The sequence below is a fragment of the Amblyraja radiata genome, chromosome 8 (assembly GCF_010909765.2).
Source record: "Amblyraja radiata isolate CabotCenter1 chromosome 8, sAmbRad1.1.pri, whole genome shotgun sequence".
NCBI classification, from domain to species: domain Eukaryota; kingdom Metazoa; phylum Chordata; class Chondrichthyes; order Rajiformes; family Rajidae; genus Amblyraja; species Amblyraja radiata.
The window spans coordinates 55,921,207-55,938,739 of NC_045963.1; the positions used below are offsets into that span (position 1 = coordinate 55,921,207).

Here is a 17,533-nt window from a genome sequence, read left to right on the forward strand (position 1 = left end):
TAGTTGGCAATAGAGAAAGGAAGAATGTGTTCAGTTGATGTGCAGTGGGGTGGGGTGAGAGAAGCAGGAACTGAATAACTTCAACATAAGTTCCCATTCCTGATCAGTATTCCTAGAAGTACATGAATATCAGGCATGGGCATGTTTGAACACAAATGGAATACACTCTGCATCGAAATAGCCAGTCAATTCTCAGACTAACCATGAGCACAAAAGCCTGAGGGCTATCACTGGGCCCTACAACATGGATGAACAGGGAAAATGCCCATCTTCCAGCACTCACCTTTCCTCACAACTGGTCCGCTCCTTGGTTTGCATAGAACTAGGTCCCCAGGTTCGCCCTTTCTTCTTGCAAGTTTTCTGTACCTCTTCATCATAATCTTCCTGACGGTAGACTGTGCTTTTACCCCACGTTCTATTGCTCTCATCAAGGGTAACTGCATACAACAGAACAAGAAACTTGAAATGCATTTCAAGTAACTTAAGAGAAGGTAGATGTTTCTCCCTGTACAATTCCAGAAATCTTCAGCTGAATTTTAAATCAAAAGCACAGGCAACCAGACACCAAAGAAAGCAACATTTAAAACCACAAAAGCCCAGCAGAGAATATCCTTAAAGGATAATAATGTTTGCTTTGGCTTTTGCTAATTAGACTCAAAAGCCAAGGAGAAATAGCAAAATTCCAGCAAGAAGCCAGCGGGTAACAGGAGCAGAACCTGCTGGACAGAGAAAAAGATGGACGATAGTCAAATGAAAGAGGTCTGACAACAGGCAGATTTAATCTTAAATGCACTGTTCAGTGGTGGCTGCCCAGACTTGGCCTGTCAAAATATGAAAGCAATCACTTCAAAAGAGATGCAGTCAAGGATGAAGTTCAGTTCATTCATCGTATATTAACTTTCAGCATGGATCTAATTGCACTTTGATTAACCTCAGTGCTTTTCATCTCCGTTACCTCGCATGGTAGATCATTCCTAACTTTCATCACTCTGTAAGGACAATGGTTGAAAAAGGCTGCCCATAATTGATCTCTTAAAATAATCAAACAACATGAAGTACTGTGGAATAAAGCAAGGGAGGAATTCAACCATTAAGCCTTTAATCATTAATAGTGACGAGATCTTGTACTACTTATCCTCTGAGAATTATTTTCTACTTATTTTGAAAGTTAAAGCTGGGAGTGTTTTGGGTTCAATTGTCATCATTACCAGGTGTCCAAAGCAAACCAGTATGAAATATGAAATAGGGAGAAATGGGACATTTTGACTACTCTATGTAAATAGTAATAGGGAAAGATGCAAAGTAGGTTAGATTTACTGTCAGTTCATACTTTAGCCAAATGAACAAAGATCCGAAACCAAAGAGGTGGACAGAAAATGTAAGGGTTACAACTGAACAGCACACAAGAGCAAGAAGATGATTCATTGCCTGATGATTTAACTAAAAATCTTGCCTTTTGTCTTAACACTACTTAGGGATTTGCTTGTACATTCACTTGCGATATCCACCTCCTGCTGGTAAACATATATGCTGTTGCGAAAGGCGCTTGAATTGGCAGCATCAGCTTTGCAGCTCACTAAAGAGAACAAAAACAGGAGGATGGGGAGGGGGAAAGCTGCTGTTTTCGTTGAAGTACAGTTGACTGCTAAGCTTTGTGCTTGAGAAAAGGCATTTTGCAAGTTGGCGAAACAGGAACTTGCTAGTATAAAACATACAATTAATATCAGTATTCTCATTACTTTGCACCACTTTGAGCTGGCAATTTTGTCCCTTTTCCTAAAAGTCCAGAATCTGGCTCAGAGTATCTCCAGCAGTTCTGTTAGGTCTTGTCAGTTTAGATCAAACATTCCAGGGAGTGCAGATACTCAATTTTAGGAGCTTGACAAAATTGGCATTCTCCTACAAGGAGTCAGAATCCTTAAAATACTGATCCAATTTCCCTGACATTCTAGAGATGGTGGGTCTCCACCAGATTTGAGATGAATTCAAATCAGCAGCAATGAACAAGAAACCCCCAATCTCTATGCCTGCATGGCAAATGGTACATTTAGAAGTGCATCAGAATAAATAGTCTGTCTAGAGTGGAAATGGGGCCATTCTATATATTTTTCTGTATGTCTGTTGCTTGGGGCTCTTTGTCAGTACCAAAGATGCAATGTTATTTACAACATTGCAAGCCTATTTGGCAACAGATTCACAAGTTTTTCTATTCTAATTCTTTTCAGTAAAAATCATGTAAAGGAAATTGAAAAATAAGGACAGAAAATACACAATAATGCAGCATCAATCACCTGGAAGATTTTCGGTCCAAAATTAGGTGATACCAAAAGGACACCAAAGAGAGGAAGAAGTTACATGAGCTTTTCAGTCATGGAAGGTTAAACCAAAGCAAATAGTTTTAAAACCAAACAACAGAATTCCCAGATATTTTAAAAACAATACTGATCCCAACTCTAGGTTTTTTTAGGCGGATAGAGAAAGTCACAAATAACAAAAATCTCTACTTGGGTCCTTTTGGAAAGGTCAAGATTGACACTAAAAATGCAGGAAAGTGGAAATATATTCTGACACTATAACCAACAAGAAATTCACTCGATCTTAGGATATTTTTTTCCTCTCTAATGAAGGGAGAGAATAAGCCTCCTTAAAGATCAACAAGGTCACCTATGCATGGAGTTACAGGAGATGGACGAGATGTTAAACAAATATTTCCCATCTCTATTTACCAGGGAGAAATACATGCACGCTAAAAAACATAGGAAGGTTAATAGTGAAGTCTAAAGAAAGTCCACATTACAGAAGTAGTCGTAAAATTAAGGTAAATACGTCCCTAGGACCAGATCAAGTATGGGATATTGTGGGAAACTAGGGAATACATTGCAGGGTCCTTGGGGAGAGATATTTGTGTAATCGATAACCACAAGTTTAGTGGCAGAGGATTGGAGAATGGTTAATGTGCCTCCATTTGAGAAAGATTACAAGGAATGCCTGGAAACTACATGTCAGTGAGCCTACCATCAGTGGTGGGTGAATTATTGGAGCTAATTCTGTGAGATTGGATCTACATGCATTTGGAATGGCAAGGAATAATCACCGTAGGTTTGTGTGTGCAAAATGTCTCACAAAGTTGATGTGTTTTTTTGAAGATCAGGACCGTTGAGGGTAGTCTGGTAGACACTGCCAACATGGACTTTACCAAGGTACCACACAGTAAGCTGGTCTATAAGTTTAAATCACATGGAATCCAGGGCAAGACAACCAAAGGATGGAAATTGGCTTGAAGGTGAGACAGGGGGTGTTGGGAGAAGATTGTTTTTCAGACTGAAGGCTTGCAATAAGTGGTGTTATTGGTGCTGGCAATACTGTTCTTCATTATTTATATTAACTTTGGATAAGAATGTAGATGTAATTATTTGTAAGTTTGCAGATGACACTAAAATTAATGGTATAGTGAACAATGAAGAAGGTTGCCCAAGATTACAATGGGATGAAATTGACAACACAGGTAGAATGGCAGCATTTGACACGCCCACTTTCATTGGTCAGGGTATTGAGTACAGAAGTAGGGACGTCATGTTCTAGCTGTACAAGTCGTCGGTACATTCACATTTGGAGTACTGTGTACAGTTCTGGTTGTCCTGCTGTTGGATGGAAGTTATTAAACTGGAAGGGTGCAAAAGAGATTTACAAGGATGTTACCAGGTCTGGAAGATTGGAGTTAAAAGAAAAGACTAGGTCCTTTTTCCCTTAAAGCATAGTAGACTGAGGTAGACCTTATAGTAGTTTATAAAATCATAAGGGGCATAGTTAAGGTGAACGATCACGGTCTTCCTCCATAACTAGAGGGCAGGGAAGATGACAGGGCAAAGATTTAAAAGATTTTAAAATTTAAAATTTCCCTCACACAAAGGGTGATGTGTATAAATATAATAATTACATTTTAACGACACTTGCACGGGTACATGGATAAGAAGCATTTGGGCTAGGTGCAGGCATTTACAACCAAGCTAAATTAGACAACTCGGTTGGCATGGATGAGTGGGGCCGAAGTGTCTGTTTCCATGCTGTATGCTTGGAGCCTGCTTCCATGCTGTATGCTTGGAGCTTGTTTCCATGCTGTAGAGCTCTAACTCTAAATATAGACAAGTTAAATGAACAAAATGGAACCACATCACCTTCATTTGTCTTCAATAAAATGTTACTGAATTTGCCAAGTACTATGAAACAGTTAAACTAAACAGGGTTAGATCAGATAAACAGCACTTACGCTGTATAGCTCGGAGCCGAGGGATGATGGTTGGGCTACTTGGCGGACTGCAGCTGCTGCCATTCAAACTTTTCCGCTTGTCAAGAGTTGGAGAGGCCTGAACGGTGATCTTGTGCTGAAAATCTATCAATTAGAAATTAGCCAGAATGTCACAGGATGCCCAAAACAAGGTCCATCCATCACAATTAGAAATCAGAATCACAATATCAAGAAAATTAAATGACTAAAGACGGTATCAAGCCCAGTCAGTATCGGATAGAATTGTGTAGGAAAGAACTGCAGATGCTGGTTTAAATCAAAGGTAGACACAAAATGCTGGAGTAACTCAACGGGACAGGCAGCATTTCGGGAGAGAAGGAATGGGTGACGTTTTTGGTCGAGATCCTTCTTCAGACTGATAGAATTGAATAGAACAGTCGGATAGAATTGGCCAAGCTTAAACAACATGGTCGATAAGTAACCTAGTATCATAGTACCTGGTGTTATACATAAGTAAACATGGGGTGAAGAAATTGCATTCACTGGAATTTAGAACGATGAGAGGGGATCTTATAGAAACATATACAATTCTTAAGGGATTGGACAGGCTGGATGCAGGGAAAATGTTCCCGATGTTGGGGGGGGGTCCAGCACCAGGTGTCACAGTTTAACAATAAGGGGTAGGCCATTTAGGACTGAGATGAGGAAAAACTTTTTGTGAAACTGGAATTCTCTGCCACAGAAGGCAGTGCTGGAAAATCGAAGGTACACAAAAAAGCTGGAGAAACTCAGCGGGTGCAGCAGCATCTATGGAGCGAAGGAAATAGGCAACGTTTCGGGCCGAAACCCTTCTTCAGACTGATCGGGGGTGGGCGGGGACAAGAAAGGAAAAAGGAGGAGTGCGAAGGCTGGGGGATGGGAGGAGACAGCAGGGGGACTGAGGAAGGGGAGGGGATAGCAAGGACTAACAAAATTGGGAGAATTCGATGTGCATGCCCCCAGGATGCAGACTCCCCAAGTGGAATATGAGGTGCTGTTCCTAAAATTTCCGGTGCTGCTCGCTGTGGCCATGGAGGAGACCCAGGTCAGAGAGGTCGGAGACTGAGTGGGAGGGGGAGTTGAAGTGCTGAGCCACCGGGAGGTCAGCTTGGTTATTGCGGACCAAGCGGAGGTGTTCGGCGAAACGATCGCCCAACCTCCGCTTGGTCTCACCGATATAGATCTGCTGACATCTAGAGCAGCGGATGCAATAGATGAGGTTGGAGGAGATGCAGGTAAACCTCTGTCGCACCTGGAACGACTGCTTGGGTCCTTGAACGGAGTCGAGGGGGGAGGTAAAGGGACAAGTGTTGCATCTCTTGCGGTTGCAAGGGAAAGTGCCCGGGGAGGGGGTGGTACGACAGGGAAGAATTGACAAGGGAGTTATGGAGGGAGCGGTCTTTGCGGAAGGCAGATATGGGGGGAGATGGGAAGATTTGGCGAGTGGTGGGGTCACGTTGGAGGTGGCGAAACTGACGGAGGATTACTTTTTGTATGTGACGGCTGGTGGGGTGAAAGGTGAGGACTAGGGGGACTCTGCCCTTGTTGCGAGTGGGGGGATGGGGAGAGAGAGCAGTGTTGCGGGGTATGGAAGAGACCCTGGTGCGAGCCTCATCTATGGTGGAGGAGGGGAACCCCCGTTCCCTGAATAATGAGGACATTTCAGATGTCCTGGTGTGGAACGCCTCATCCGTGGAGCAGATGCGGCGTAGACACTGGATGTTTGCAAGAGAGAGTTAGATTTAGCTCTTAGGGCTAACAGAAATAAGGGATATGCGGAAAAAGCCGGTACAAGGTGCTCATTTTGAATGATCAGCTGGCTCGAAGGGCCGAATAGCTTACTCCTGCACCTATTTTCTTGGTTTCTATGTTTCTATATAAATTGGTACATGTGAAAAGTAAATGTCAAAAATTTGAAAGCAGTATATAATGGCCATTATTTAGAAGCCAATTTTTAATTTCATAATCTAGAACTGAGACTTGATGCAAGAATGAAATGGTACCAAATATAATGACAAAACATGGATCATGGTTGTGTCAGTATGCGGGGACATTAATGGGCCCGCACAATGGAAACATGGAAAACCATTTGAACTCAATATTAAAAAATGTCAATTGATACATTATTAATGGTACCAATGGAGAGTGATGTGCATTAATGGAGACAGCCCAAATAGATACAGCCAAAAATAAATGGAAAATAGAAATTGTGGCTTTTGATCTTGAAACAATAAATTACAGCAAGGTACAAGTCCATCAAATTTAAAATAAAAAAGGTGCCAAATTTTTACTGCACCCGTCACAATCTTAGCCATTCCAATGCAAGCCAACAGCTCATGAAATATTTTTTGTGGGATAAAAATCACCTACATTCTCTGTAGGCTAGTCATGCAATATAAAATTTTAAAATAATCTTTTTCACTTAAACATTAGACATTTTTCATAAGACAATTTCCAGTTTAGTTTGTGATTATAACCCTAGTGCACACCCAGAGACCTTGGGTTCTAGCTCCATACCTGAAGGCAAACTGATTCGGTTTCCATCTTTTAGCTTTAGCCGATTTTTCCTGAACTTGCCTTTTCTTTTCTTCACTTTTGGTTTCTCTTGGTTCATCTGGAAGATGAGAATGTTCAGCTCACGCTCCAGTACATCGATCTCCCGTTCTGCCAACTGCTGCTCCCGGCGTTTCAGCAGCTCCTCGTGGGACTTCTGCTGTAACTCAGCCCTGGTCAGCTCCTCCTCTCGTGACCGCAACTCCTATCAACCATAGCAGGACAAAGTTAGAGGCATAACTTCCAAATCTGCAACGGTCATTTCAACTGCACAGTGAACATGGTGATTAAAAACACAGAGTGCAAATTCCAACCCTGTGGACTTCAGTTAGGCCTTTGACAATGTCCCACATGGAAGGTTAATGTTAAGAGCCCACAAAATCCAGGCAAATTGGATCCAAAGTCGGTTTGGTAATAGGAAACAAAGGTTGATGGTGGAGGGTTCTTTCTGTGATTGGAAGCCCGGGATCAGTGCTCCAACCAATGTGGTTTGTATATATATATATATATATATACTTTAACAATTTGGATATGTGAAAATATAATGTCAATGTCATAAAAATTGGTTAACTAATTGGTAACGAGGTTAGCTGGCAATGGCAAATGGAATTTAATCGTTATATATGCAAGGTGATGTGTTTTGGGAAGTCTAATTAAGGTAGGGCTCAATGGAGTATTGATAATCAGTGGAAGTTTGATGTACAAGTCCATAGATCCCCTAAGGTAGTACCACGGTTAGATAAGGCAGCAGACAGGATGCTGGCCTACATTAGCCAGGGCACAGAATATAACAGCATGAAGTATAAATTTGTAAATACTGTGTTGGGCCACAGGTGGAGTACTGCATACATTTCTGATCTCATCTCACCCTGTAGGAAGGATGTTAATGCACTGGAAAGGACGCAGGGAACATAAAAACTGACTGCAAAAGTTTTTATAGATATGTGAAAAGAAAGAGATTAGTTAAAACAAATGTAGGTCCCTTGCAGTCAGAAACGGATGAGTTGATCATGGGGAACAAGGATATGGCGGACCAATTGAATAACTACTTTGGTTCCGTCTTCACTAAGGAAGACATAAATAATCTGCCAGAAATAGCAGGGGACCGCGGGTCAAAGGAGTTGGAGGAATTGAGTGAAATCCAGGTTAGCCGGGAAGTGGTGTTGGGTAAATTAAATGGATTAAAGGCCGATAAATCCCCAGGGCCAGATAGGCTGCATCCCAGAGTACTTAAGGAAGTAGCTCCAGAAATAGTGGATGCATTAGTAATAATCTTTCAAAACTCTTTAGATTCTGGAGTAGTTCCTGAGGATTGGCGGGTAGCAAACGTAACCCCACTTTTTAAGAAGGGAGGGAGAGAAAAAACGGGGAATTACAGACCAGTTAGTCTAACATCGGTAGTGGGGAAACTGCTAGAGTCAGTTATTAAAGATGGGATAGCAGCACATTTGGAAAGTGGTGAAATCATTGGACAAAGTCAGCATGGATTTACAAAAGGTAAATCATGTCTGACGAATCTTATAGAATTTTTCGAGGATGTAACTAGTAGCGTGGATAGGGGAGAACCAGTGGATGTGGTGTATCTGGACTTCCAGAAGGCTTTCGACAAGGTCCCACATAAGAGATTAGTTTACAAACTTAAAGCACACGGCATTGGGGGTTCAGTATTGATGTGGATAGAGAACTGGCTGGCAAACAGGAAGCAAAGAGTAGGAGTAAACGGGTCCTTTTCACAATGGCAGGCAGTGACTAGTGGGGTACCGCAAGGCTCAGTGCTGGGACCCCAGCTATTTACAATATATATTAATGATCTGGATGAGGGAATTGAAGGCAATATCTCCAAGTTTGCGGATGACACTAAGCTGGGGGGCAGTGTTAGCTGTGAGGAGGATGCTAGGAGACTGCAAGGTGACTTGGATAGGTTGGGTGAGTGGGCAAATGTTTGGCAGATGCAGTATAATGTGGATAAATGTGAGGTTATCCATTTTGCTGGCAAAAACAGGAAAGCAGACTATTATCTAAATGGTGGCCGACTAGGAAAAGGGGAGATGCAGTGAGACCTGGGTGTCATGGTACACCAGTCATTGAAAGTGGGCATGCAGGTGCAGCAGGCAGTGAAGAAAGCGAATGGTATGTTAGCTTTCATAGCAAAAGGATTTGAGTATAGGAGCAGGGAGGTTCTACTGCAGTTGTACAGGGTCTTGGTGAGACCACACCTGGAGTATTGCGTACAGTTTTGGTCTCCAAATCTGAGGAAGGACATTATTGCCATAGAGGGAGTGCAGAGAAGGTTCACCAGACTGATTCCTGGGATGTCAGGACTGTCTTATGAAGAAAGACTGGATAGACTTGGTTTATACTCTCTAGAATTTAGGAGATTGAGAGGGGATCTTATAGAAACTTACAAAATTCTTAAGGGGTTGGACAGGCTAGATGCAGGAAGATTGCTCCCGATGTTGGGGAAGTCCAGGACAAGGGGTCACAGCTTAAGGATAAGGGGGAAATCCTTTAAAACCGAGATGAGAAGAACTTTTTTCACACAGAGAGTGGTGAATCTCTGGAACTCCCTGCCACAGAGGGTAGTCGAGGCCAGTTCATTGGCTATATTTAAGAGGGAGTTAGATGTGGCCATTGTGGCTAAGGGGATCAGAGGGTATGGAGAGAAGGCAGGTACGGGATACTGAGTTGGATGATCAGCCATGATCATATTGAATGGCGGTGCAGGCTCGAAGGGCCGAATGGCCTACTCCTGCACCTAATTTCTATGTTTCTATGTTTCTATGTTATCAGGATGTGGCCTGGGTCAGAATGTTTCCATTATGAGGAGTGACTCGGTAGGCTGGGTATATTTTCCTTGTAGTGCAGGAGGTGAAGGGGGAACCTGACAGAGATGTACAAAGTTATGAGGGGCATGGAAAGGGTTGATAGTATGAAATATTTTCTCTTAATGCAAATGTCCAAAACCAGGGCACGTAAGATGGGATGCAAGAGGGGATCGAGGAGATTTATTTTTCACCCAGAGAACAGTTGCAATCTGGAACACACGGCTGATAAAATGACAATGACTACTACTCTCACAGTTGAAAAGTATTTGAGAACAGTTGCAATCTGGAACACACGGCTGATAAAATGACAATGACTACTACTCTCACAGTTGAAAAGTATTTGATTAAGTACTTGAATTGCCAAGGCTTTAGACTTGAGATACAACGTGGAAGCAGACCCTTCGGCCCACTGAGTCCACGCCGACCAGTGATCACCCTGTACACTAACAGTATTCTACAATATGGGGCCAATTTACAGTTAACAGAAGCAATTAACCTACAAACCTGTATGTCTTTGGAGTGTGGGAGGAAACCGGAGAAGCCGGAGGAAACCCACGCGGTTATAGGGAGAATGTTTAAACACCGTAGAGTCAGTATCTGTGGTCAGGTTCGAACCCGGTCTCTGGAGCTGTAAGGCAGCAACTCTACCACCGCGCCAGTGTGTCGCCCTAAGGCACGAACGCTACGGACTAAAGGGCACGTCCCACTTGGCCATCATTTGCGCGCCATTTACGCAACCTCCAAAAATGTGGTCGTCGCGTTGTGACGCACGGGTAGCGTGTGGGTAGCGCGGGACGGGCGCATGGAGGAATGTGGAGTTGCGCGGGGTATCGCGCGGCGCTCCAGGATTTCGTGCTGCACAAAATATTCGCGCGCCACCACGTGGCGTATCGCTTACGCACACGGACGTACTGCGGTCGCACGCTGATGTCCTGATCTCGTACGTGTAGTGCATGGTGACGCATGATTACGTCATCGTGTGTAACCATGCGCCGCCGCGCGTCGCCCATATGCAGTCGGCCCACCTTTTACATGTCATGGATATAAACGCGCGTGATTTAAGAGTACATTGTGGATAATTATTTAGCATTTTCAGAACAATGGGAATGTTGGCAATCTTTGGCAACAGGCAATTCACATGAGGAATGAGAAATTGAGGGATTGGCAGATGTTTGTATTCAGAACGAGCTGGAAATCCTTGCACACAAATTCCTGAAAGGTTACATACCCATACATACCAATATAGAAATGGAAGACCAAACCAGATAAGTGATACAAAATGCTGGAGTAACTCAGCGGGACCGGCAGCATCTCTGGAGGGAAGCAATGGGTGACGTTTCTGGTCGAGACCCTTCTTCAGACTGAAGAAGAGTCTTGACCCGAAACGTCATCCATTCCTTCTCTCCAGAGATGCTGCCTGTCCCGCCCAGTTACTCTTGCATTTTGTGTCTATCTTCAATTTAAACCAGCATCTGCAGTTCCTTCCTACAGATTAATTTGGTCTGCAGTTTGCTACTTTACATTCACCTCTTTTCTTTGAATTGGGGCAATAGGACATCTGCAGTTTTCCGATTGCTAGCACCACAAGAAACTGGAACATTTTAGAAAATCACCATAAATATCATAAACTGGGTAAATATCATAAACTGGGTATTCAAATGACGTCACGCGCTCCAGACAGCTGTGCTGACGCATGATGACGTGCGCGACTGTCGCGTGTCAGTCACTACCGGCCTGTCGGGTAAATGACGGCCAAGTGGGACAGGCCCTTACGTGCTGGTAAATGGGATTACTCGGCATGTGATGGTCAGCATGAACATACAATTCATTGAAGTATATAGAGCAGATTTAATATTATTATTACAATTCTGTTGCAATTGAATTAGATAGCTTTTATAAGAGGCCCACTGACAAGTAGAGGCTAAGAATTCATCATGAATAATAAATTATAAACTTGGCACAGGTGGGATTAAAGGAAGGTTCAATAGATGAAGAACAGTGAGTTGCAGGAGACTTCCTGAACATGGAGCTTCTTCTTGCGTATGGCGTGCACAGCCTAAAGTTGTAGGACAACATTCTATTTGATCTTATTTGATTGTTGATTGCATTCGTTGAAACAGGGCGGACCACGTGAAGGTTGCAATCTTCCACCCCTAACGTGGAGCTTAAGCAGCAGAAACCATGGTCACCAATACAAGATAAAAGGAATGAAGTGAGTAGAGTACATTCTGGGGAGAAAATATTTCAGAAACCGGAGACACCGAGGTTGGTTAGCAAAACCTTAGCAAGATGAAAATCTTAGGATGTGTATCATGGGCAAGGAATGGGGGGAAATATATGTCATATTTACAACTGTCATATCAATAAAAAAACAATGAATCAATAAATGTGCTCAGTACCCTCATATACTATACGTTATCAATAGAATTGAATTTGTCTATTTAAAAAAACATGCAGTCCCAACTGAATGTATCAATGTTGCGCTGTAACTTTACAAATGATACATGTAATCAATTGAGTTAAATTTGCCCAAGTAGTAATGGGACTTGCATCACACGTCACTCCCATGGCTCAAGGCATTCTCTCCAGATACAAGCAATTTTGAAAACAAAGTAACTCTCGAGATCCTGGTGACTAAAAATCTACCATTGGCGGTGCAAATCAGTCTGAAGTGCCTGTCCCACTATGGCGACTTTATCTGCGAGTTTAGGAGTTTGTGCTCGCCACAAGCTCGCAGCATGGTCGACACATGGTCGTAGGTGGTCACTGGTAAGCCTTCTTCATGATCGAGAGGAGTTCCCGCATAGTGGTTACTACTCGTGGCCTCAGTTTGGTCGAGGAAAAATTTTCAACAAGCTGAAAAATATTCTGCGAGTAAAATTGGTCGGCAGGGAGAAAATCGATACTTTTGAAGTCGTAGTGCAGTGGTAGTGGGGTCGCCATGTCGTTGTAGATAGTCGAGGTAGCCGTAGGTAATCTCCTTTGCTGACCAGGCATTTTAATTGGCTCATTGGGGAAAAACAAACGTAAGCACAAGTTTTCAGAACCAAGGAAAACCGAATGGTTATGTTAAATGCCCGCTAAACATCACAACTGTGTATCTCTGGCCTATTAAAAGTTGTCTGGCTTGTTAAAAGTGTCTCCACTCCTTCCCCCCCCCCCCCCCCGCCCCCCCCCTTAAAGGACTTACCGCACACTGTGCCAGCCATCTTTAACCTTCCTGTTCATCGCGGGTATGACCTTGGCTTTGCACCGTGTGAATTTCAGACAGCGCTCCCCCGCTTTCCCTGGCCCCCGCGCTGTGTGTGTGTGTGTGTGTGTGTGTGTGTGTGTGTGTGTGTGTGTGTGTGTGTGTGTTCAGCGCTAACGGTTGATCGAGCTCGCAGTTTTTCAGGTGAGTGCCCCCGAGTTTGAAGGTCGCAGAGAGTTTGCTGAAAAGTCGCGTAAGCACTAGACATTCTGCAAGCTAAATCTTCCCTTTGGGAAACAGTGCAAGGACTTCACCCACCTACACTCAAACAACAGACATTTTTTTCCAGCATCTCAATCAACGGGAAGTCTAATTCCAAGTACAACTTCATTACATTAAATATACTGAAAGGTTGAAAATTTACTCAAGATTCTCTTGTATATGTTTTTTTAAAAGAACGAACAGACAAATAAATGCTGAGGAGAGATTAATGGAGATTTTACAAATTCTAAGATTTGGTTATAGGTCAAGAGTGTTTTATTGTCATATGTCGCAGATCGAACAATGAAATTCTTACTTGCAGCAGCACAACAGAATAGGTAAATATAGTATTCGGTAAACAATATTATAAACAAGAAAAAAAAGTGCAGTATGTGTGTGTGCATATGAACACATACATACACATAAAACCAAACAATGGTGCAAAAAGACAAAACCAATGCTCCCCCGACTGTGCAGTTTATATTTACACACACACATATACATATATACACACACACACACACACATAAATATAAATAAAATATATAAATAAAACAATACGCGTGTAGGCCGGCAGGCGTCTAATTTTTTGTCGTTGATGCTATTGAAGAAGAAATGTTGGGAAGGACATGGAACAAAGGTCATTGGCTTTTCTTACATTAAGAATGTGGTTTCTTAAATAGGAGCTCCGTGGAACAGAGTAATTCAGACTCCCAATTTAAAAAAAGAATTACTTTCAAAAGTAATAAACTGGACTCACTTTTTCCTTTGTCCTTAGTTCATTAAACATCTGCTGTATTTCCATCTTCCAATCATCCTGCATGGAATGAAATGACTCCTGGGGCATATCGGTTATGACTGTGGACTCAATAGCAGTGAGTTGTTCCAAAATGGTAGCAAAAGATGGACGGATATGAGGATCCTGGTCCCAGCACTCTGAAATGTACAACAGGCTTGTTAACAAAACTGCATCCTCATCCCACCCCACCAATTTTTATTTTTACATTTTCTTGAATGCGCAACAGTTCCTGGAATAAAAACAAACAATACTTGGGTGAGGCAGCATCTATGGATAGTGAAAGTGTTAACATTTGAGGTTGACGTTTCATCACGATTCTGGTGCATTAAAATGTTAACTGTTTCTTGTAGTCCAGCATTTTGATTTAATTAGGGTTTCCAGATTTCTGGAATCTGTTGCACTGGTGTCTTGTACCTTTAGCACAGTTGTGCACTGATGTCATATTTATTTTTTTACAGTCTTTTACTATCTTGAAGAATTTATAAATAATGGCCGCTTGAACAAAGAGGAACGGCTTCCCCACCTGGAAAGCTGCACATGAGTAAGAACTCATTCTGCTCAGATGTCAAATTAGCAACTATATTACAGCTACACACTTGCATGTAAAACTCAAATGAGTCAAAGACTAAAACCAAATAAAAGCATTGTCGGAATTACTGTAAAAAACTGCATTCATATACTTGACGCCATGCAGCATTATAAATATTCTACTCATTTTGTAATTTTAAAATTATTTTAATATGTGGGCATGTTATATTTTTTTAGTTAAGAGACTAAGAGGAGGATCAGTGCCAAACATCATCGGGAGTGAAGACAACTACATCTATGAACAGAAAAATACTAGAATATTCTCACAAACGAGAGCAATGTTTTTAAAAGGTGACTGGCTCAGAGAACCCTATGTCCATCATACACTCTCACCACAGAATCATAGTTCATTGACTTCAATTGTGTTGCCATTTCTTGGCTAAGGTTACTTATATACTTGCCAAGATTGACCATTCAGCTGCTCTCCTGCCTTAAACCGAGTGCCCACCAGCATCATTCCAGGCATTGTAGACCAGACACAAAGCACATTTATTGCCAACACACAAAATAAGCCATTTCAATATTGAATAAAACAGACATTGAAGTAAGCAGCTCTTATATATATATATATATATATATATATATAATCTTATCATTGATTCTTTTTCATCCTTTTGCGTCAGTAAATAAATGGCAAACAACTTGCAACGTAGGCTATTGCACAGTTCATACAAAAAGGTCTTTGTTAAGGAAGTGAAAGCATGGGGAATGAGATCATAATTGACGCGTTAAAAGAAGAAACACTTGCATTTTGATGGCACCTTTTGTGGCCTTGGGTCCTCTCAAAGCAATCTTATAATTATGTATTGAAATATGTCCTTGGACCTTAGAGAGACAGTGCCCTCCATATGTTTGGGACAAAGACCCATCATTTATTTATTTGCATCTGTACGCCACAATTTGAGATTTGTAATAGAAAACAAATCACATGTGGTTAAAGTGCACATTGTCAGATTAAATTAAGGAGTATTTTTATATTTTTGGATTTCACCATGTAGAAATTTCAGCAGTGTTTATACACCCCCCCCCCCCCCCCCCTCCATTTCCGGGCACCATAATGTTTGGGACCCATGGCTTCACAGGTGTTTGTAATTGCTCAGGTGTGTTTAAATGCCTCCTTAATGCAGGTATAAGAGAGCTCTCAGCACCTAGTCTTTTCTCCAGTCTTTCCATCACCATTGGAAACTTTTATTGCTGTTTATCAACAAAGTTGTGCCAATGAAAGTCATAGAAGCCATTATGAGACTGAGAAACAAGAATAAAACTGTTAGAGACATCGGCAAAACCTTAGGCTTACCAAAATCAACTATTTGGAACATCATTAAGAAGAAAGAGAGCACTGGTGAGCTTACTAATCGCAAAGGGACTGGCAGGCCAAGGAAGACCACCACAGTTGATGATAGAAGAATTCTCTCTATAATAAAGGAAAATCCCCAAACACCTGTCCGACAGATCAGAAACACTCTTCAGGAGTCAGGTGTGGATTTGTCAATGACCACTGTCCGCAGAAGACTTCATGAACAGAAATACAGAGGCTACACTGCAAGATGCAAACCACTGGTTAGCTGCAAAAATAGGATGGCCAGGTTACAGTATGCCAAGAGGTACTTAAAAGAGCAACCACAGTTCTGGAAAAAAGGTCTTGTGGACAGATGAGATGAAGATTAACATATCAGAGTGATGGCATGAGCAAAGTATGGAGGAGAGAAGGAACTGCTCAAGATCCAAAGCATACCACCTCATCTGTGAAACATGGTGGTGGGGGTGTTATGGCCTGGGCATGTATGGCTGCTGAAGGTATTGGCTCACTTATCTTCATTGATGATACAACTGCTGATGGTAGTAGCATAATGAATTCTGAAGTGTATAGACACATCTGCTCAAGTTCAAACAAATGCCTCAAAACCCATTGGCCAGCGGTTAATTCTACAGCAAGACAATGATCCCAAACATATTGCTGAAGCACCAAAGGAGTTTTTCAAAGCTAAAAAATTATCGAGTGACCAAGTTAATCACCCGATCTGAACCCTATTGAGCATGCCTTTTATATGCCGAAGAGAAAACTGAAGGGGACTAGCTCCCAAAACAAGCATTGCTAAAGATTGCTGCAATACAGGCCTGGCAGAGCATCACCAGAGAAGACACCCAGCAACTGGTGATGTCCATGAATCGCAGTCTTCAAGCAGTCATTGCATGCAAAGGATATGCAGCAAAATACTAAACATGACTTAGAAACATAGAAAATAGGTGCAGGAGTAGGCCATTCGGCCCTTCGAGCCTGCACCGCCATTCAATATGATCATGGCTGATCATCCAACTCAGTATCCTGTACCTGCCCTCTCTCCATACCCCCTGATCCCTTTAGCCACAAGGGCCAAATCTAACTCCCTCTTAAATATAGCCAATGAACTGGCCTCAACTACATTCTGTGGCAGAGAATTCCACAGATTCACCACTCTCGAAAAATGTTTTTCTCATCTCGGTCCTAAAGGATTTCCCCTTTATCCTTAAACTGTGACCCCTTGTCCTGGACTTCCCCAACATCGGGAACAATCTTCCTGCATCTAGCCTGTCCAACCCCTTAAGAATTTTGTACGTTTCTATAAGATCCCCCCTCAATCTCCTAAATTCTAGCGAGTACAAGCCGAGTCTATCCAGTCTTTCTTCATATGAAAGTCCTGACATCCCAGGAAACAATCTGGTGAACCTTCTCTGCACTCCCTCTATGGCAATAATGTCCTTCCTCAGATTTGGAGACCAAAACTGTACGCAATACTCCAGGTGTGGTCTCACCAAGACCCTGTACAACTGCAGTAGAATCTCCCTGCTCCTATACTCAAATCCTTTTGCTATGAATGCCAACATACCATTCACTTTCTTCACTGCCTGCTGCACCTGCATGCCTACTTTCAATGACTGGTGTATCATGACACCCAGGTCTCGTTGCATCTCCCCTTTTCCTAATCGGCCACCATTTAGTTAATAGTCTACTTACCTGTTTTTGCCACCAAAGTGGCAAAAACAGGACTTCT

General features: G+C 42.3%; 1 protein-coding gene across 3 annotated transcripts in view; it reads right to left on the reverse strand.

The window, feature by feature from the left end:
• The window catches only part of LOC116976241 (mitogen-activated protein kinase kinase kinase 21-like), a 94,401-nt gene that overhangs the window by 14,061 nt on the left and 62,807 nt on the right, over positions 1-17,533 (reverse strand). For 2 of the 3 annotated variants that reach the window (XR_004412909.1, XM_033025934.1), the window contains exons 4-7: positions 13,875-14,050; positions 6,803-7,043; positions 4,268-4,390; positions 284-437 (exon numbers count right to left, since the gene is read on the reverse strand). Coding sequence is in view for 2 of the 3 variants with exons in the window: in XM_033025934.1 (XP_032881825.1) it covers positions 284-437; positions 4,268-4,390; positions 6,803-7,043; positions 13,875-14,050 (694 nt within the window). In the remaining variant the exon portion in view is untranslated. The remainder of the gene's footprint in view (positions 1-283; positions 438-4,267; positions 4,391-6,802; positions 7,044-13,874; positions 14,051-17,533) is intronic. The other variant, XM_033025936.1, reaches the window with a different exon arrangement.